The 21,886-nt window shown below is 36.3% G+C and overlaps 2 protein-coding genes across 2 annotated transcripts in view; one reads left to right on the plus strand and one right to left on the minus strand.

Moving 5' to 3' along the window:
- The window catches only part of LOC145695146 (uncharacterized), a 33,647-nt gene extending 22,534 nt beyond the window's left edge, over positions 1-11,113 (minus strand). The window contains exon 1 of the mRNA XM_081772084.1: positions 10,698-11,113. Coding sequence (XP_081628210.1) covers positions 10,698-10,870 — 173 coding nt within the window. The 5' untranslated portion in view covers positions 10,871-11,113. The remainder of the gene's footprint in view (positions 1-10,697) is intronic.
- Positions 11,114-11,239: 126 nt separating this feature from the next.
- The window catches only part of mof (males absent on the first), a 39,285-nt gene continuing 28,638 nt past the window's right edge, over positions 11,240-21,886 (plus strand). Inside the window, exon 1 of the mRNA XM_081772072.1 lies at positions 11,240-11,480. Within this exon, the coding sequence (XP_081628198.1) occupies positions 11,300-11,480 (181 nt within the window). The 5' untranslated portion in view covers positions 11,240-11,299. The remainder of the gene's footprint in view (positions 11,481-21,886) is intronic.

The raw sequence follows: 21,886 nt of genomic DNA on the forward strand, positions 1-21,886 counted from the left end.
TAACGAGTAATGCCAACAAAACGAGAGAAACTTCTCGATACAAAAAGAGGCAAGTCTCAATTCAATAAGTACATTTTCAAATTCGAGATGATACAAAAACATAGGTACGTTCAAAAAAGTTTGTGATAACTTGATCCAAGATCCAATATATTTTAGAAAAAACGATATCGAAATTAGAAATTTGTACACGCAAGCCCCATTATCAGCGATGATTTTTGATTTATATTACCCCTGTTAACAGTGACTTTGGGGGAATTGCTAAAGTTAGGAGGATATAGATATTTTTTTATCCGTAGTGTCATCACTTATCAAAACTTGTTGACCATTACGTGATGCAACTTTTTTTCGCAATAAGGGTTCATCTGAAAATTTCAGATTTGTGCAATTTTTCGAAGTGTAAGTGTTCAGTTACAGTTACAGATTCGATTAACAGAATATAAGTCTAGGTACATCTTTAATAGTGTAATTCAAATTGTGGACCTGATGTCAACATGTGCAGAGCTATGTAAAAATGCATCATGTATTATATCACAGAATACTACATTACTAGATCCAACCACTTTCTCAGATTTGTTCAAAAAACGTAACACAAGACTATTGTAATTTGTTATTTGAATTACCTTTTCTTATTTGTCTTAAAAAGCAATACATCTTCGCGGATAATCATTTAGCGCCCATACAGCCAGTTGAGAAAATTTCTTTTCCTATTACAGTACTGACTTGACAAGTTATCAAATTATAACTATTCCAAAGATAACGTGAAAACAGATTAATTCATTTGTTCACGAATTAATGCGAAAAAGAAAATTTGTCAACTGAAGAATACTTTCTTTTTCGTGTGTACAGGTAGATTATATGACTATACGTAATAATGATCTACTGTATCTCCAACAAATATAGATCAAAACTTATTGGCCATTACGTGATGCAACCTTTTTTCGCTAGTAATTCAAATTGCGGATCTGATGTCGACATGTGCAGAGTTATATAAAAATGCATCATGTATTATTTCGCAGAATATTACATTGCTACTCCTTCTGTATATAGGATAGGTCAGTGTTTCTTTCTTTAGATATATGCTATCTTTTGCTGTTCAGCATTACGTCAGAACATCACGTTAACACTTCTCAGTTTTGTTGATGAATGTCTTGGTTTAATATTTATCTTCACACGTATGTAGTTCATTCTTTTTTTTTTTAAGTAAACTTACGATGTTTAAAGATGATGATGATGAACGTGTACAATAGATTTCAATCTTTTAATGAAGTCATTCGATTCATTTTTAATGTTAGACTTTCGTTTTGAAAAGTAATTAATTTTCTAAGAAACGATTACATGTTACTCTTGTGCACATCACATCTTTGCAAATACTATCTAATGTAACCACTAACGTTTTGAATCAGGTCCAGTTGGAACAAAATTTTCTAAAAGGGAGCATGGACATGTCAATTTTTGGTTGCTAATCATGACTCACATGTTCACCAAATATTAGTAATTTTAAGCATTACCTCATTAGCCTCCTGTCTCCTCGGTATTATCACAATGGAAAGTTCGCTGACGGTATTCGTAACTTTTTGTAAAAGAGTGATGAGTAATCACAATTTAATTTTTTAATGGTCATGATGGATCAATGGTTGAGTCCCATTGATAGATTGGCAACAGTCAGCCCCCAAATGTAGGGAGATGTACAGTAGAAGTTAGGAAAGACCCAATTCAATCATATTTTAGTTCATTTGCAAGCCTACCATGATAATCGTCGCTCCGCTCGTCATCCCTGTGGATAAGGGCATGGGTACAGTGAACACTTCTGGTGCTTGTGGTTCCTGTCTCAATCCGAGTTCATGTTAATAGGTAATTGTGGTAAACAAAAAAAACTGTGAGCATTAGTTCTCCTATTTACTTCTACTTTGTTATTTTTCTAAAGCAATTATGTCAGGTTAGAAGAACATGTATCTTTTCTTTCTAGTACGTGTATTGTTCTTCTACTCATAAATTCATTGGATTTCAGGGTGCATGATGTCTCAGTGATATAACGTTTATTCACATTGTCATTCTATCAACTAATATTTTTTCGTCTTAATCATATGTCCTTTTACCAAGAAAGGGTATATTTATGGGGACGTATCTTTATTTCTCCGAGGGTCTTTACATGATGTACAAACCTATTACATTTTAGGTTTGAGGAGTATGGTGGTTCAGTGGTAAAGGATTTAAAATCAGTACTTCGTTTTTCAAATGCTGAAGCTTCTTGGTATGCGTGCCTCAGATTTGGCAATCATCATACCTTCAGTTAATTACTCTAAAAAAGAAAGATAACGAATTCGGAATTTGTTAGATTCATGTTTCTTCAAGGCTGATGATGATGATGATGATGATGGTAATGTTAGGTGTTCAGTATAATAATAATAAATAAGGGCATAAACACATCTCTCTTTGTTTCAGACAATTCTCATAGTTCGTGAAGAAAAAATTATTACTTTTAGATTTATTTGCCAACGAATGGAGAAACTTTTCGGTACGAAAAGACATAAGTCGCAAATCGACAAGTACATTTTTTCAAATTCGAAATGAAACACAAACATCCGAGACGCGTAGTATTGTCACTAATGTACCTTCAAAAAAAAACATGTTATGCTAAAAGAAAATGGCAATGCTGATTTTCACTGAAGAGTGGAAAAACGAAGAAATTCTGTTAGGTGGAACGTTAAACTAAAAATATTTCATCTCTCTCTCTCTCTCTCTCTCTCTCTCTCTTACGAAGGGTCTGATGTCTAAATGATTACGAAAACTATTACTTAACACAATATGATGTTCTTATTTCGTAGCAAATACGAAAACTCAAGTTAGAGGTACGTTCAATTCAGTTTAACGTACCACGACTATGCCCATTTTGCTGAGGGAGATGGATGATTAAGACAAATGAATGAATGAATACTTAGTAGAATGAGAATGTATGAGTAGATCATGAAACCTCACGGACACGATGTTCGAGATGAAACTAGGGACTGCATGCACTTTGCCACAGTGCACGACAATTAGTAATAAAAAATTATAAGCTTACTTGATCGGAGATCGAACTAGGGACCGCATGCACTGGGTTACGGAACAATGCTCTACTATACTAAGTATTCATCTGAAAGAATAAGTCATTGCTTTATCACTGAACCACACACAAACTTTCACATATTTCTTACGTTCGAAACGTAAGAAGATATTTCAGTTTAACGTACTACGATTATGCTCATCATGTTGAGGAAGACGAATGATTAAGACAAATGAATGAATGAATGAATACTTAGTAAAATAAAAATATATAAGTAGACCATGAAAACTCACGGACACTATGTTCGGAAGTCGACCACAGTGGGCGGCAATTAGTAATAAAAAATTATAAGCTTACTTGATCGGAGATCGAACTAGGGACCGCATGCACTGGGGTTACGGAACAATACTCTACTATACTAAGTATTCATCTGAAAGAATACGTCGTTGCTTTATCACTGAACCACATACACAAACTTTCACATATTTCTTACGTTCGAAACGTAAGAAAATATTTCAGTTTAACGTACCACGATTACGCTCATCATACAGATAGACAAACAGAAAGATATACACTTAGATAGTACTTATTGTCTTTTCGAGTGCAGAATAATACGCGTTCAATACTACACAGAGGCTTGTAGTGTTTGAGCCCCGTCGCCCAAAGCTTGGACATCTCCCCAACAAAAAAAAATCTTGATGCACGCCTGTGTACATAGCTAGTATACGAATTCTATGACGGGATTCTGAGCATTTTAAAAGAAATTGATGATAATAATAGGGAATATTTTAACTACTTTCGTCCTTTTAAAGTAATATCACATACAGCTTAGACTATAATATGGAGAAAACTGTATAAAGTTCAACTTCCTAGATCAACTTAAAGAAATGGAGAAATGTTCTCTTATTTGAGAATAGACAATTGTTTTAACTTGAAGATTTGTGCCCCATGTTGAAATCGTGGGGGTGCTGTGGATCAGTGGTAAAGCGTTCACCTCCGGTGATTGGGGTCCCTGGTTCGATCCTAACTCTCGCCGTGTGAACTTTGTGGTGCATATAGCCTCGCTGCTGAACGGAACGTTAAACTCAAAAATCAATCAACATCATATGACATAGGTAATGACATCCGAGATGAATAAGCAACACTAGTTTTGTAAAGTTTTAGATCTCAAACACTGTTTTAATATTACCTAAAACACACACACACACATACATATCTTCGCTTCGTGTTGTCTGAAACCATGACCTAAGATAATGTTGACGCGACAGCTGGAGAACAACATTGAAATACAAAACATGTTCTGTTATCTTATTTTTCTGCTCTTTGCAAGTAGACATTGCAGATACAGAAACTCTCTCTCAGTTCGTTGACTTGTGTATGTGTATTTAACGTTAGATTTCACTCTTATTAACATTAGAAAATTATGAAATTAACTTCAGTGCCTCAGTGGTAGAGTGTTCACCTCTGGTGCATGAGGTCCCGTGTTCAAATCACGTCTTTTTTTTCTATATACTTGTCATTAATTTTAGCGACCACAAATTCCCTGCTTCATTTACAACTTAACGAAAAGATGCTATTGACTGACCCCGGAAAACCGTCCTTATCATTTCATTTTTACGTTCCAGATGGCACAGTGGCTCAGTGGTAGAGCGTTCACCTCAAGTGCTTGGGTCCCTGATTCGATCCCAGTTCGTGCCCTATGAACTTTGTGGTGGACAAACATCGTATGCGTCGATTTCCCTTCGGAGTTCATCAGTTTCCTTCCACTTTCTTCATTACATCATTTCATTCATTTTTTTCATTATCACCTCTCCTTCATTAGCCTAGTAGACGTAACCGCAGGACGTAAAACTCACTTTTCACTTGTCCCATCGCCGTCTATTAGTATAGTACACTCAGCCTAACCGGCATAATCGTGGGACGTTAAACTCAAAGATTTCATTTCATTTTTTCGTTCCAGAGGGCAGGGTGGCTCAGTGGTAGAGCGTTCACCTTAAGTGCTTGGGGGTCCCTCGTTCGTCTTCCATTAGCATAGTACACTTAGCCTAACCGGCATAATCGTGGGACGTTAAACTCAAAGATTTCATTTCATTTTTTTCGTTCCATGGGGAACGGTGGCTCAATGATAGAGCGTTCACCTTAAGTGCTTGGGGGTCCCTCGTTCGATCCCAGTTCGTACCCTATGAACTTTGTGGTGGACAAACATCGTATGCGTCGATTTCCCTTCGGAGTTCACCAGTTTCCTTCCACTTTCTTCATTACATCATTTCATTCATTTTTTCATTATCACCTCTCCTTCATTAGCCTAGTAGACGTAACCGTAGGACGTAAAACTCACTTTTCACTTGTTCCACCCACACAGATTATACTATTTTCATTTGCTAAAACACACATATCTTCGCTTCGTCTGGACTCCACGTACTACAGATACATAGACAAACGGAGAAACAAGTAGACATATTATCAAAATTTTAAGACACACAAGCTATGATTATTATTACATCATTCACATCATAAAGTTCCGTCTTTCAAAATCATTAGTTTAACAGTCATAATCGTGGAACGTAAAACTCACTTTGGGTGTTAGACAACATTGTATCTAAGACTTTTCTCTTTGACTCTCTTGTCAAACTATGATTTGGCCTCTCTCTCTCTCATCGCAGGTTGGGGGCCCTAGTGAATCAATGGTACAGTGCTCATCTTTGATGTATGGTGTATCCAGGTTGTAATCCAGCCCCAGACAAGTGAACTTTCTGGTAGACAAAATTACTAGTTTAACAGACATAATTAAAAATTGGACGTAAAACTATGATTCGACTCGAACGAATATTTCTGGTGCATTGGGATCCCTAATTCGATCCTAGCTAACAACAAGTGAAATTTCTGGTGAACAAGAGCGTTCATCTTTTGTGCATAGGTCTCCGAGTTGAAAATGAAGCCCTCCTTCCCCGTGTTCAACTTTTGCTTTCAACAAATGAATTTTATGATAGACAAACACCGTATGCGTGGATTTCCTTCGGAGTTCTTCCGTTTCCTTCCACTTTTTGAGTGTACGTTGATTGATGGTACAGCGTTCACCTCCGGTGTTTGAGGGGGCCCTGGTTTCAAACCCCACAGCTCCCTCCGTCAAGTGAACTTTCTGTGTTGGACAAACAACACGTGCGTGGTTTTTTTTCGGTGTACTTTCGTTTCCTCCCACTTTCTTTATTCTATCATTTCATTCATTTCTCATCATCACCGTCTTCTTCTTCAAACTAGTCAATATATCCATGAAACTTAAAATTGGAAGTTATTATTATTATTATTATTATTATTATTATTATTATTATTATTATTATTATTATTATTAAAAATAAACCAAGAAGTTCCGTTACTAGTGATATACATATATCCTAATTACCAGTCTTATGGCGGCTCCCTTTCCTAAATTTAGGGGGACACAATGACTCATTGGTCTATTCATCTTCCTAGCATATGCTACAGACAAACAGACAAACGTCAGCCGGTGTTCACTGACATTTTGTCACTTCAATGCAACGTTTTCTTATCATCGCTTGATTAATAAAGCGGTAGGTAGGTAGGTTTGTGTTTTGCTTTTCGATAAGCTAATCTTCTCTTCTCTTGAATACGAAGCAACAGACAAAGAAAAAAAAAAGATACTGGGAAAACACATTTCTTTGACGCTGCTGTATATATATATATATATATATATATGTATGACTGTCTGTGTCTGTTTGTAGAATCTGGTTTCTTTATCACACACGAAACAACTATGAATAAATACACTTTATAACTTTATTCTTTTTTTAAAGACAAAGACTAAAAAATAAAGACAAATATATTATTTTACTCTAGATCGATTCTTAGTGAAAGAGCATTAAATATTTCTATTTCGTTCCTTTCTGTCGTGAAACGATGTGCTATATACGTGAAATTCTTTTTTTTTTTCATGCAAGGATTAATTCAACTCATTGGTCGTGAAGTACAGGTCTTGCGTTTGATTCTCAGGTCTTGCGTTTGATTCCCGTGTCCTGCTGGTTCGATCCTCGATGAGAAAACATTACACATTTTAACACATGAAATTAATTCTATCCTTTCTGTCGTGAAAACGAAGTGAAATTCTTTTTTTTTTCATGCAAGGACTAGTTCAACTTTAAAATCATGAAGTACCAAATTCGATCCCAGCTCCCTACCAAAGTAGAATTTTGTGTAAAGTCTTTATTTCATAAGTTAGCGAAGCTACAATCAAGTTTAGTTGTCTGCTTCACTTTCACTCCCAAAATAATAATAATAATAATATGATGCTCTATTTTTTAAATTAATTTTTATGGTTGTTATTTATGTTTTAATACCACTTTGGTCCGGGTTCGATTCTCGATGATAAAAAGAGAGAGAAAGGGGGCATTGAACACTTGAAAGTGTTATAGTGCTTCGAAATGAAGAGCTTCGAACAATGTACATATCATATGCTACGCTAAAACCAATACATGAAATTCTTTTTTTTTTTCATGCAAGAATTAATTCAACTCTAAATCGTGAAGCACCGATCTTGCGTTTAGTGTACAGGTTCGATTCTCGATGAGAAAGCATTGAATATTTTAAGACATTAAGTATGCTCTTCGCTATTCAATACATAACGAAAAGACGAAAATCAATCAATCAATTGGGAAACTTCGAACTTGATATTCTATCAATTGGGAAGCTTCGAACGTGATAACTGGAAGAACTCTCATCAAGATTCGATAGCCGGCCAAGAGTATAAGCATAGCAACAACGTTCGCTTACGTTCTTCGCAGGAGGGAGTGATGTGGTGGGGTTTGGGAGATTCAAATCCATAATGAAAAGACAAAAATCAATCAATCAATTCGGAAGCTTTGATCATGATAACTAATAGAACTCTCATCCCTCCAAGAGCATTTAGCTATTCAATACATAACGAAAAGCAAAAATCAATCAATCCATTGGGAAGCTTCGATCATGATAACTGATAGGACTCTGATCCGTCCATCAGTATGAGCATCCAAGACTATGAAGGCCAAGAGCATCTAGCTATTCAATACATAACGAAAAGCAAAAATCAATCAATCAATCATGAAACTTCAATCATGATAACTGATAGGACTATGATCCCTCCAAGAGTATGACCATCCAAGACGATGAAGCCATCCAAGACTATCACCATAACAACAAACTGTTCTCATACACGTTCAGATAAACCAAAATTTTCCCACGCGCTTCTGTACTACCCATAAAAGGCTATGAACATAGCAACCAAAGGCTTGTCGAAACTTGCCTCCCAATTCCAGGAAATGACACCGAATTCTAGGAAAACAAGATAATTTTTTGCTGACTCGGCCGTCTATAGGAGGGGACTTCTACTCCCCCCCTAATCGCCACCCATGACTCCGACAATAAAGCTATTTATTTTACGCTGGAAAATATTTATGTCGTATAAGACATTTTGAAACATTTATTTTATAAAACACGAATTATATATCTTTGTTTTAAATTAATATATTTGGTGTTCATATTTGGCGAACGTCACTGAGGCTCCTGGGATGATTCGATCTACATTTGTTCGTTCGTCTGCATGTACAACACATACTACAAGGTATCACTTTCGGTCTTTTAAGCTTACATTTTCAGGGTATAAGCACGAGCCACACTAAATTTCCTGTATAGATTTTGGCGGCATACCAACGTAAAATTTCAAAATGGCGGCCATTATTTTTTCAAAATAGCGGATATCCACGCTACAAAGTGCAATTTTTGGTCTTTTAATCGACATGATCAGAGTAGAAGCACGAGACACTCTAAATTAGCTGTATATACTTTGGCAGCGATCCAACGTAAAATTTTAAAATGGCGGCCGTTTATTCAAAATTGCAGTGAATAGAAAATTGTTGTGACAATTGTGACAAGTTAAGACAATGATAATCTTGAAATATATATAACATTTTAACACTTTTACCCCCAAAACATTGAAATATTTCGAAAAAACCCAATTAAACCCGAAAAAACCCACATGGCCCCAGGTGGGTTGGGCTTTTTCAAAAAAAAAAAAAAAAAAAAAAAACGGGTTTTTTCAAACCCTGGCGAAATTCCTCCAACTCTCTCGTGAGTTCGTACCTTACCCGGGACCCACGAACCCCGTATATTAGGGATGGCCATTTCCGGAAAATTTTTCAGTCTTTCGTTTCCTTTCTTCCGATTTTCCGAAAAATTTTCCGTTTCCTACGCTAACTTAAATCACTTGTTTCCACAAAGAACGTACCATGTTTTCTGCAAAAACGTACTGAGTTTTCAACACTACAGATTACTGAATCACGAGTGGGCTGTCACGGCTTAGCTGCGTTTTGTTTACATCTTAGTTCTGTGTTTTGCCACCGAGTTGCTCGTAAACAACGGCAATCCTATCTGAAACGGGTAGTACTAATTTTGCGCAATAATACAATTCAGATGAATATGTACATAATGAAGAGCAAAGAGAGCATGAAAATAAGAAATATTTGTGATTAACAGTTAAGAGTGAACGACGGAAATGAAAGAGGAGTAATTATAGGTAAGGTGTATTAAAATAACAAATAAATGGTAATATAACCTTAAAAACAGGTTCATGTAGGTCTAATTAGGGGCCACCATCTGCAGAAAATTAGCCGGCAAAATATTTATAGTAGTATTGAACCATGCATATGTTCCTATCCGAGGCAAGTACTTCGATAGGAATCTAACCTGGGACCACATGCGTTACCCATCAGAAGGCACCATTTTTTTTTAACACCATGGAGCCAAATTCCAAAGGTGATCATCTACTGGAACAAAATAGCATATCTCAAAGATGAGTGCTGAATTTTGGTTAACACTCTGATATACATGAATAAAGCAAAATAACTAGGATTGAGTATAGCCTGCTCCCCCCAGTGGGCTTAAGTTTAGAGTTGCCCCTCCAGGCTGAAGGTGCCTTTGGACTTTGCAACATACAAAAAACAGTGCTTAAAGTATTAATAATTTTACATTTCACTTGACTTCAGTACTCCGTGGGCTTCACAAAAAAAATAAAAGGTTTTCTTCATTTTTCTTGCGCAACCGTTACACCTGTTCGCCACATTCGTCATATTTTACAAGCACCATGGTGCTGAAACCTTCCGCGAATGCTTAAGCATCCAGCAAATAGTACTACCTTCCACATATCTTTTCTCGTATTAAACATAACTATCCTGCCGAACTTACATTCCTAAACGTCAAATGAAAACTTCAAATTATAATTTCTTACCTCATTTCTCTTGTAAATTTTCCTGATTTTTATAAAAAGCGGAGGGGTAACTCTAAACTTAACCCCCCCAGTGATTTTTAACGAATCATAGTGATTCTAACGATTCATACTAGTTATGCACTTTGATGGGAATTTTACCTTGTACTTCATGAATAAACGCATTCGGAAATTGTTGAACGAAATTGACTGAGAAATCGCACTGCACTTTCCAGGTCTAGTATCTCCTTCAAGACACCATGATACCGGCTCACTTGCCTCCTAAATATACACTATGTCATATAATAACAATACAATATACTTTCGACCGAGCACGTATATTTGTATTAATTGCTCGAAATCAAATGCACATTCATTACATTATTATACATACACAACGCTTACCTGTTGACTAGATTTGGATTTAAAATATTTACTGACAATGCAGCATAACTTGCAGCACCCTTCATGGGAGCATAGTAATATAATAAATTATCTTTTGTTATTGGTTTTAGTCCCAAATTCTTCAGTACATTTAGCACTTTCTTGTCGTAACTCTCCTTTTCCTTAGAAGCCATTTTCAGGATTACGATGTTCAGAGTATCAGGATTGATCTGCTTACACAGCTGCTTACTAGTATTGTTTAGTATATAATGAACGAAATTAAAAATAAAACGTTCAACAGAACTTATTACACAAATTATTCTTTATTACACTATTATATACACATTTATTTAATATAAAGAAACACAGTTGCAATTCTAGTCGAAAAATGCTAAACAATTATACTCTTAACAACTAGCGATTGAACGTCTAGACCTCAGAAAATGATGGTTCATATAATGAAGCTAATCAAATTGTACGTTTTCAGTTGTCTACTTACATACCTACTTGCTAAAAGAAATACATCCCTATACGAGTGACGTGTATGCATGCGCAGTTATACAAGATTGCGGCAAATTGGTCAAGGTAAGGAAGTGAAGTGAACGAACGCAAGCGAAAGGAACATGGCTGATCCAGGGACAAAGGCAGAAGAACAAAATTCAGAAAAGCAAGAAAAACATGATAAAAAGGATACCTTGCACGGTGGAGGCTCAGCGAAAGACAATGAGGATTCTGAATCTATAGAAGAGCAACCATTGGACATAGGAGAGCACTATCTAGTGCGAAGATCGGATGATTCTTGGCGTAAGTATCTCAGGGTGGGTCGTACTATGTCAGAGCATGCTAGAACCTGATGCGGGATAGTATTGATTTACAGTTTTGTAGGTGTTTCAGATTTTTGGATCTATGTATTTCTTCCGCAGTAAATACAGCTTATTATTACATAAATATCAAATATCATAAGTGTGTCTATATTGAAAGTCCAATAATGCACAAAATAAATAGACAAATTGTCCTGTTGCCATAGCAACGTTATTTCCCGCGTTTTCTAAGCGTCTAAAGTTGTTTTTATTGTATTTTTGTTCTGTATATATGATCGACTTTTCTTTAGGTTATTAAACAAAAGCTCGCGTTAGTGAAGTCATAGGCAAGACAGTTAATACTGTAATAGGCGATTTAGATCTCGAAACACCTAATACTGTAATAGGCGATTTAAATCTCGAAACACCTTGATTAAATTTCAAGAACTGTAAATCAAATTTCTGAAGAAACGTTGAGTGAAAGGAGGTAAGTAAAAGTTGGCAACCTTATTTTAGAAAGTTTGGTATTCGCCATTAATTGAATATTCAGTACCGTAATTAAGAATATATGATTGATTAATATTTGATGATACACAATTCGGCAAAAGGGCACTTTAAGCAGATTATTCATAGGAACTTATACTTAACCTATTACGTACAAATGATTGATTCTATGGGTTAAGTTTAGATGGTTATTGTTTAGCTTTGGGGGCCAGGTTTTTAACATCCTTTTTTTTTTTTTTTTTCGATATTCACGTTCGGTTAATAAGATTGGCTAAACTGCCACAAATGGCGCCCCAAATAAGACCCAAATAAACTTGTTTTCAACGTTGTATTTCGACTTACATGTTCTTGCTTTAACATACTTAACTACAATTACCCCTGTTTCATTTCTGGCCTTCACTATTAACTACTAATCACAAATATTCCTACTTTTCCCCTTTCCAACATCCATGTTCATCAATATAGTATTATTGCGCAAAATTATTACCTTGGTACTGTTAAGTGCTGCAAACCACACTACTCATTAATGACTAAAATAATAGAGCCGATTAAATATCGTGTTTTCCCAACTTTCCAATCGCAGTGAAACGCAAAATTTTCCTCTTGTTTCCCAAAATTACTTTATGAAAAATTGAATATATCGATGTGTTACTTCAAAAATTACATATACGGCCTTGTACAGAGTCGTTCTGAAGCGTGATTAATGCCATACTAAAGAGTACGACTAACATGTTTCCTGCAGTAGTCAGGCATCTAGTACGACTCTAATCATACTTCAAAACGACCATTAGTTAATAACGCAGTGGGTTTGAAACACTGTCAGATAATGCTCTGCTGCCTCCTCACCTCATATCGCATCAAACCGCGAACATACATAATGCACAATTTAACTTACGTTTTATTCCTTATTAACCATTCTACAGCGATTACCTTTCTAACGTTAATGGGTTGTTAATCTCATTATCACATTTCGTCTGATTCTGTTCATTTCTCCGTAAATTTTGTGTTTCGGGGCCGCCGTCTGCGGCAGTTAACCCATAAGATTAGGACTAGCTCAGGAGAGTAATGCTCCCGGAAGTAGGAACGAAAAACACAGTTCTGATTGGTTGGCGTTATCTATGTTTTGCCACGTTGCATTCAAATAGCAGAATTCAGACGATTGTTGTTGTCGGTCCTCGTGACCGAGTGGACTAGCGCTATATGCTAGCAACGAAAATCTCTTTTGGCGTGAGTTCAAACCCGGCCCGAGGAAAGTTTTTTTTTACATTTTATAACACTTTTTAAATTAAAAAATACGAAAATAATACTCAAAAATGTGATATACTTACTTTTGTGCAGATAAGTAGTAGTAGTAGTAGGAACGGGTCAGAAGCCCCGCAGGGATCGTTTTGTTGCCCTTGTACTCCATGATATAAGGCTCGTTTTGTTCCCCTTGTACTAAATGATATATACTTTGTGACCAACTTAAAAACAACTGACTAGGATAGCGCGTAAAACAGCTGGCTAGAGTAGCGCGGGATAAAAACGTACTTCCGGGAGTTACTCTCCCGAGCGGGTCGTATAAGATTTAATTCAGACAGTATTGCCGAGTGAGCGTGAGCGAGTGAAGACGGGTTAAAAGTCCCGTAGGGCACGTTGTTTTCTGTCTTCGTTAGTGTTGCCCCCCTCCCCCCATTATTAAACAATTACCGATTCTGTTCATGTAATGGCACATCCTGTGACAAAGTATGTTCTGCGCAAAGTGTACTCTTGCCCACAGTTCATTGACTTCCACACTTCTAGAGGATTGGTGTGTTAAAAATCGGTTGTTTCCTCCATTTATTGAAGCTATTCACTTAACCCTTAGAAACACTTCCAGGGTCAAATTGACCCTACGAGTATATCAATTTAATTTTTCTATGCATTTTAAACCTTTTCTACGGCTGTTCTTTTCTGATTTCTCACATCATTATTTGTGCTTATACTTACTGACAGGGTTGGCAAAAACCATGGTTTTTATTGAAAAAAAACAAAAAAAACGTTTTTTTTTTTTTGGTTTAAACCAGGTTTATTTGGTTTAAATAATTTGCTCTATATATTCATATCATATATGGACAGAAATAAGTTTGTTTCGCCTTGATATTATTATGGAACAGCCGGGTTATGCTGGAAGGGGTCACATGATCTTAAAGCGGAATAAAAATTGCTTCTCGAGTTACATCCGAGAGAAATTGTCCTTCATTTGAAGTCGGAACCAGGACTAATTGGCCACAAATGCGATAGGTCTGCCGACTCACTCACGAAGGAATCCTGATAAAAATACGTTGTACTGATCTTTACATGCTTCTTAATATAACTGTCAAGAGTCATTTCAGAAGGACAAAAAAAAAATAAACAGTTGCACAAGTGAAACCATTATACAGAATTACATATGGACAATTCCAAAGTACTACAGAGTACAGAAGAACTAATTTAGTTCAAGTTAGTTAACAGCGACTTTTATTGGTCCAAATTAAAGAAATACAACGACTTAATTTGCATATCAGTAAGAAAAGTGAATAAAGATACGAATTATTTGAGTCCACTTTGGCTCAGACTCATTTATACATAAATAGATACCAAAGATACTTCTCATTTCACTAAATGCCTCTCGTGGGGTCTCTATGACCCCCACACACACAAAGTACGGCATTTCGATGTATTTTATCAATAGTAAACATTGAAACGAAACAATATTTAGAATTTTTCTGTGATTGCAATTACACAACAATAATAACAACTACAAAAAAATCACAAAACAAATATTTATAAACTTATATAAAAAAAGTTGCTTTTGTAGTATAATCTTTTTCAGTAATGAATGGGGAATTTAGGCCTGAATATAATACGAATAATTTACGGGAGTGAAACGTGATAAACCAAAAATGTGTGTTCATCAATATTTTACAAACACACTTTTACGAACATATTTCGTTTTTTGGTTTAAACCAGTTTTTTTAACAGCTGGTTTAAACCAGCCAACCCTGCTTGCTGATGTGAAATAATAATTTTGTGTACAAATGTTTCTATGTTACGGTACGTGATATTGAACGAACAGCCAATTTTTACACTTTGTGGGTCAGATTAACCCTTATACTTTTTAAATCTTTCTCCTTACTCTGGAAAACAAAAAACGTCATTTATACATGGAAATTGTTTATCATGGTTGCAGTGAAGTGATAATGAGTAATTGAATGTTTATAAAAGAGAAAGAAGAAGAAAATTAAATTGCTTGTTAGATTTCTTCCATATTTCAAGCAGGGTTGGCTGGTTTAAACCAGCTGGGTTTAAAAAAAAAAAAAAAAAAAAAAACAACTGGTTAACAAAAAAACGAAAAATGTTTTAAATCGTGTGAACTTCATGGTGACGTTTCCACATATCAAACCATCCGCATTACGTTTATCTACTTTTCACCTTTTAATCAAGGGGTTCCGTGTTCAATTCTCGGTCGAACCACAACCCATCTTTCAAGTGTAAACCAAGTAGCGATTCGAGGTGTCCCTCTAAGCGAAAGTCTTCTCCGTGATAACCTTGGTATTTCATAAAGATGTTATGCCTAAACATACGTAATGAAACCAAATTATGTATTTCTACTTGAATGAATGCCTGTTGTTTTATAAAGAAGCCAAGGTTGCTTAAATATATTGATAGAAATTGGCAAAATGTATCAACTGCCTACGTAGCTTCCAATATTAGCTTGGATTTGACTTGGTTTTAATTTTATTGAATGATATCTACATAATCTACATACCAAATTTGTAATTTAATACCTCAGTTTTAGCGTAGTGATTATGATATGTTGACCATAAAATTTTACATACAAATACATTTAAAGTAGTAACAGGATTTTCCCAACGGCTAAGGCGGGAGTTTTCCGATTCATATATAATTCTGTATAATGTGTTTACTTGTGTAACTATTTATCTTTTTGTCCTTCTGAAATGACTCTTGACAATTATATTAACAAGTAGGTGTATGTAAAGATCAGTACAACGTATTTTTATCAGAAGTCCTTCGTGAGTGAGTCGGCAATCGCATTTGTGACCAATCAGTCCCGGTTTCATGTCCAAATGGACAATTTCTCTTGGATGTAAGCCAAGAAGCGGTTTGGATTCCGCTTTAAGCTTATGTGACCCCTTCCAGCATAACTTCGTTGTTGCATAATTACACCAAGGCGAAAGAAAGTAATTTCTGTCCATACTTAATATAAATACATAGAGTAAATTTTTTAAACCCCCCCCAAAAAAAAAAAAACTTTTTTTTGTTTGTTTTGTTTTTTAACATGGTTTTTGCCAACCCTGGTTTCAAGTGTTCACTGGTCGAATTTCATAAATACATCCAAAATGAGTGCTTTGACAGAAGAAAAAATATTGGATGAGCTACTTGTAGAAGAAAGTGGAGATGATGAATCTGATCTTGAAACCATGACAGTCTCTCCTTCGGATTCTTTGACGGCAGACTCGAATGTGAATATCATAGCGGACGTGAAAACAAAGAAGACATTCCCTTTGCCACTTCGGTTGCCGTAAGCCATCTCAACCGGACATTATATTTCTAAGGACGGTACTGTTTGGACCAAGTATCCCCCTAAATGTTCCAAGACTCGAGCCTAAACGGCGTTACAAACATCTTGGCATTTGAAGGCGGCGCTCCAAGTTCCCTTTAAAAGCTACTAGCAAATGAGAGGCCAGCGGTATTGCCCCGTTTATTTTGCACACATCCACGTCTATCCCCTGTCACCTGATCGCGCTGTAGTTTGTCTTCTTAGCTATAGCCACACCCCTTAGCACTCGGCAACATTGCGTCAGAGCTTGCGTTTTATTCGTTTAGCTGAAATGCCAAGATGTTTGTCACAGGCTTTAGAATGCTGTAAGAAACAATTCCAGTCCTGCTATCGTGTTACTGACTACACCGAAAAGTGCATTTCAATATTTCCTTAGCCCTAACCTTCTGGAAGAAATTCGCCTTTGTACTAGTTTGGAAGGTAAATAGGTTGCACAAGAAAAGTGCATTGCCTTGGAAGGAAGTCTATACCATCGAACTGACCGCTTTCTTAGGTGTACTATTACTTGCTGGCGTTCAAAAGAGTTGGGATGTATCTGTGAAAGAACTATTTTTAGATTCTCGATCAAGCCCCAGTTTTAGAGCCACTATGACTATAAACCGTTTCCTAAACATTCTTCGTAGGGTTCGATTTGATGACAAACGTACAAGGGTTGTGAGAAGACTGATTGCCTTGCACCTATTAGTTATGTATGGAATATATTTGTACAGAACTGTACAGTCCGCAGCAAAAAACCTGCAACATTAGCATGTAAGTTTAATGTGAATCTACACCTAACAGCGCAGGGAATCAACATAACGTCTAAGTGGCACGAATCACGCTAGGAGAAACCTCGGTGTCCTTCCCTGCACATTTATTTCGGAGCAAAAGACTTCGTCGTTTCACAATAAACTTACATGCTCATGTTGCAGGGTTTTTTGCTGCGGACTGTACAAAAGCTATGGTGTCGAGCTTATTTGTTACCGTCGATGAACAATTAATACCTTGCAAAAGTAGTGTGGTTTTATTCAATATATGCAGCAAAAACCAAAGAAATATGGGATAAAAGTATTTTGGATTTGTGACTCAAAATCTGGTTATGCGTACAAGGACATTGTGTATATTGGTAAGGCACCTGGGGGGCCTACGAACACTAATCTGTTCGCAAGTATTGTCATGGAATTAAGTGCTACTCTGAATGGACACCCTAGTCGAAATACAACAACCGATAATTATTTTACAAGTTTACTTCTCGCTAAACAATTGTTGGATAAAAATATTTCATTAGTTGGAACGATACGTAAACAGGGAAGGGAAATGCCTCCCAATATGATTGCTGACAAGTTTATGCTAAACATTTGTCTACATTTGTGTTTCTCCCTGAAGTGACAATGGTGAGCTTTGTTCCAAAGAATAAAAAAAGTGTTCTTGTTTCTTCAATGCACTACGAGGTTAAGAGCTCCTTCGTGGCTAAGCGCTTAGTGTACGCGCCTTTGGCGTGGGAGACCCGGGTTCGATTCTCGGCAGGAGCTCGTGGTTCGGATTCCACGTTAATCAGTAGGTTCACGTCTCATATAGCCTCGCTGCTGAACGGGACGTAAAACTCAGTCAACTCAGCACCACGAGGCTAGTATAGACCAGAAAAGCAACAAGGGAAAACCTGAAATTATTACATTTTATAACGATACAAAAGGTGGTGTTAACTTATACTGGACGAGCTAATGAGAACGTACACAGCCAAGTAAATGCTTACATTTTGGACACATCGACATGTCCAGATTTAAAAGCGAATCTCACGGATCGTCGCGGACTGTTTCTGAAAGAACTTACAGAGGAAATGATAAATCCTCTTACGGAAATTCGAGCCTGTATTCCGAATTTGAGAAGAACTGTAGCAGATGCTTTCATAAAATGTGGGATCAGTATGTATCAAAAACAACAGCGAACGACTGTTGGAGAGCCAAAGAGAAAAAGATTTCCCGTTTGCTCATAATCTAAGGAGAGAAAAACATCATGTTGCTATGATTGCCACAAGTACATTTGCTCAGCACATACCATTTCTTTGTGTGAAGACTGTGTGTAACGTATCAAAGAAAGAACAAAATTTAGTACATATTTCTAATTGAGATATGGACAGCATTAGCCAGCACAATTGTTATATACAAAATTTTATGTTTAAATTCAAAGCAATAAAATTCTCACTTTAGTATAATATGTAAATTGTTTGTTATTTTTCTTAAAAAGGTAAACTAAACGTTGCTTGCATCATATTTCATGCAATATTTACTTCATTAGCTTTGTTCAATTTGATTAATAATTTATAAGACACCTAGCTTTACGTGCCATCCGAACCACTTTGTCCGACTGAAACTCTAATTTTGAACCCTTGATGACGTGCAACCTACCGTAACCGACCCTAACACTGATTATGGTAACATGCATAAGCACTAATCAATTGCAAGACTACTACACTGTACAGCACCACTACAAAAAACATAGAAAATAGTTACTTCCAGTCTGTTTCCTTATTAAATATATGTGGGTCAAAATGACCCTGGAAGTGTAATATTGATAAATTTTTCATAAGTGTATCTACGGGTTAAACCACCAGTCAATTTTCTACCGCCTGCAAGTTCATGTCAATGTTTTTTGAATATGTGCATGCACTAGTGATAGACAGTGTGGTTCTTTTTCCAGAATCGATCCCTTTCAATCCATTCCAAACAAGGATTTGCTCCACTGGCTTCAGTCCTTTGGTTCCGGGAAGTTATATGATTCTGAGTCTCTTCGCTTACAGTCTAATTATTCTTCTTAATAAGGATTCGGCCCAGAGGAAGGATCAAATTCTTTCGTCCCGGTGAATCGAATAATTTCTTGTTCCCATAGGACTTTCCAATGTGATCCCTCTTTTTAGCTAGCGAAACTAGTCAAACTGTACGGGGAGAGATTGCCGTTTTGGAACATGCACGGAAAGTTCCAGTTTTTCCTGAATTCTGGCTGTTGCTTGTTATATGCTTGCTAGATTTATGGCCTTGAACGTGAAAATACGGTAATTTGCTCTTTTCGTACGATGTACAGTCCCGACTCCTTAACTGTACTCATCATGTTCAGTGATGCTGAAATTTCATAGCAAAATTTTATTTGTAAACTAAATGTGTTATTTTTTGTCTTGTTTTATATGTACCAGTGACTATTAGTCCACACGTTGACCTAACCCATTGTAGTGATGCTTTGGGGAGTTAACTTGCTGTATCGCCATACCAATATTAGGAAATTTACTGGGTCTATGGGAGAGGGAAATTTAGTTTTGTTTGTGAGGAAGAGAAAGTCAGGCGAGGGGAATAGTTGAAGTTAAAAGGTGGTTATTTTTGATGTAATGGCACTGTATGTGGAGGCGAGAGGGACTGCAGTGTGGAAATGACGCGTATTTGTCAAGGTTGTAATATTGTGTTTGTTTTATCGAATTATACAAAAATAACGATCATCAGTTTTTGAAATTGTAGCTATTGAAGCTACCCTCCCTACTTTCGTTGGTAGAGTAATTACCGCGATCAGAATATTGCAAAGAAGGGGCACAAAAATCATAAAAGAAGGTTTGGTTGTTTCTAGATATGAGCAATAGGTGCGTTATTTTCTTCTTTGCCATGCATTGTCCATCTATTTTGAAGTATTGCTTTCGTCCGATTCTATCCATGTCAATCTATCAACTGGATTCACTCTTCTGTTGTCTGGTTCCATCCTCTGGTGCCATCAACCGAATTCACTGTCTCAATCCGTCAAATAGACTGAGTGAATCCATCTTCTTTCGCTGAGCAAATCCTTTTAATTCATCCAAAGTCAATCCATTTCCTTTCAGAGATTCGATACTTTCATTTTACTGAAGGATTCGTTCTTTCAAAACTAATCGTTCTGGAACTACCTATCACGAGCATGTACACATAGGTGGCGGCAATTCTGCCGGCTGCCAATAGTCACATTTATCATTCTGTAAAGGAAAGTTATGTTCGCGAAGTGGGTGAGTAGGCCTACGTGCTAGGAAGGGCGAAATCAATGCTGTTGGATCTGTCAACTTCTATACATACTAAGAACTTTGATTTTTATAGCTATTGGACTATGGTAAGATTAATAATGGAATTTTACTGAATGAATAAAATATTGGGTTAAGTGCCGCAGATGGCGGCCCCGAAATACGCATCAGAATTTTCGGAAAAATCAAGAAAATAAGAGGAAATGTCAGCGTGATACTAACAAAAAAGGTATAATTACTGGAGAAATTAACAACTTCAATTAATTAGTAATATAACGTTGTAAACAAGTTCATATTGGTATCATCTAGAGCCGTTATCGGCAGAAGTAATCAAATTGTCAGGGTGTTAAATCATCATGATTAAAAAAAAATGTCAAATCGATTTTTTAAAATTTAAATCGCATCTCTGTCCTCGTATAATACAAGTCGTGAATTAAATGTTAATTATGCCATTTAAGGTTGGTTTAAAGGGACAGTTTTGCCGATAGATGTCACTACAATCTTCGTATATCTCTCATGTATCTTTTACCTTTGAAGAAAATCTACAATTTCTCTTACAAATTTCAACCGAGCGAATTCAGATCTTTAGAGAGGAACTTCATAACCTATCGAAAGTAACAATCCGTGCCGATTTTTTATTTAAAGTTTTCTTCATTGTTGAAGTGGCTTGATTATTCAAATGAATATCCAAACCTTTAAAAATGGAACTTTTTCAACAGTGAAGAAAATTCCAAATAAAAAATCGGCACGGACTGTTGTCTTCCATAGGTTATGAAGCTCCTTCTCTAAAAATTTGAAGTCTGTATGAGAAATTGAAATTTTCGTAAAAGGTAAAAAATACGAGATATACGAAGACTAGTTACATCTATAGGCAAAACTTGTCCGTTTACAATAACCTTAAGTGAAAGTATTGGGGTTGAATTTTGAATTAATCCCTAATCGTTAAACTATTTCAATCCCAAACAATGTTTCTTAATAATTAAGGGAAAAGTACAGCAACGTTTATTAACATGACTTTTTTCACAAAAGTTACTTATATTTGGCAGGGGTTTTTAGGAAATCGGAATTAGCTTGCGGCACGAAATACATAAATTTCGCCTGAAGTTATAAAATCTAAAGAATTTTTAAGTTTTGGAGAGGGGATCGGACCCCTCTAAATACGCCACTGTTATCTGGGAACAAACAAACAGACGCACACACAAAAGAATTTTCGTCTTAAATGTCGAATGGTGATTTCCCCAGTGGAATAGCTAGTGATTTACAAACCCTATGTTACGAAAAGAAGAAAACAGCATTCCTCCGTTACCCGTTCAAAATG

This window comes from Thermobia domestica, chromosome 1, assembly GCF_964235325.1.
Source record: "Thermobia domestica chromosome 1, izTheDome1.hap1.1, whole genome shotgun sequence".
Lineage (NCBI taxonomy): Eukaryota > Metazoa > Arthropoda > Insecta > Zygentoma > Lepismatidae > Thermobia > Thermobia domestica.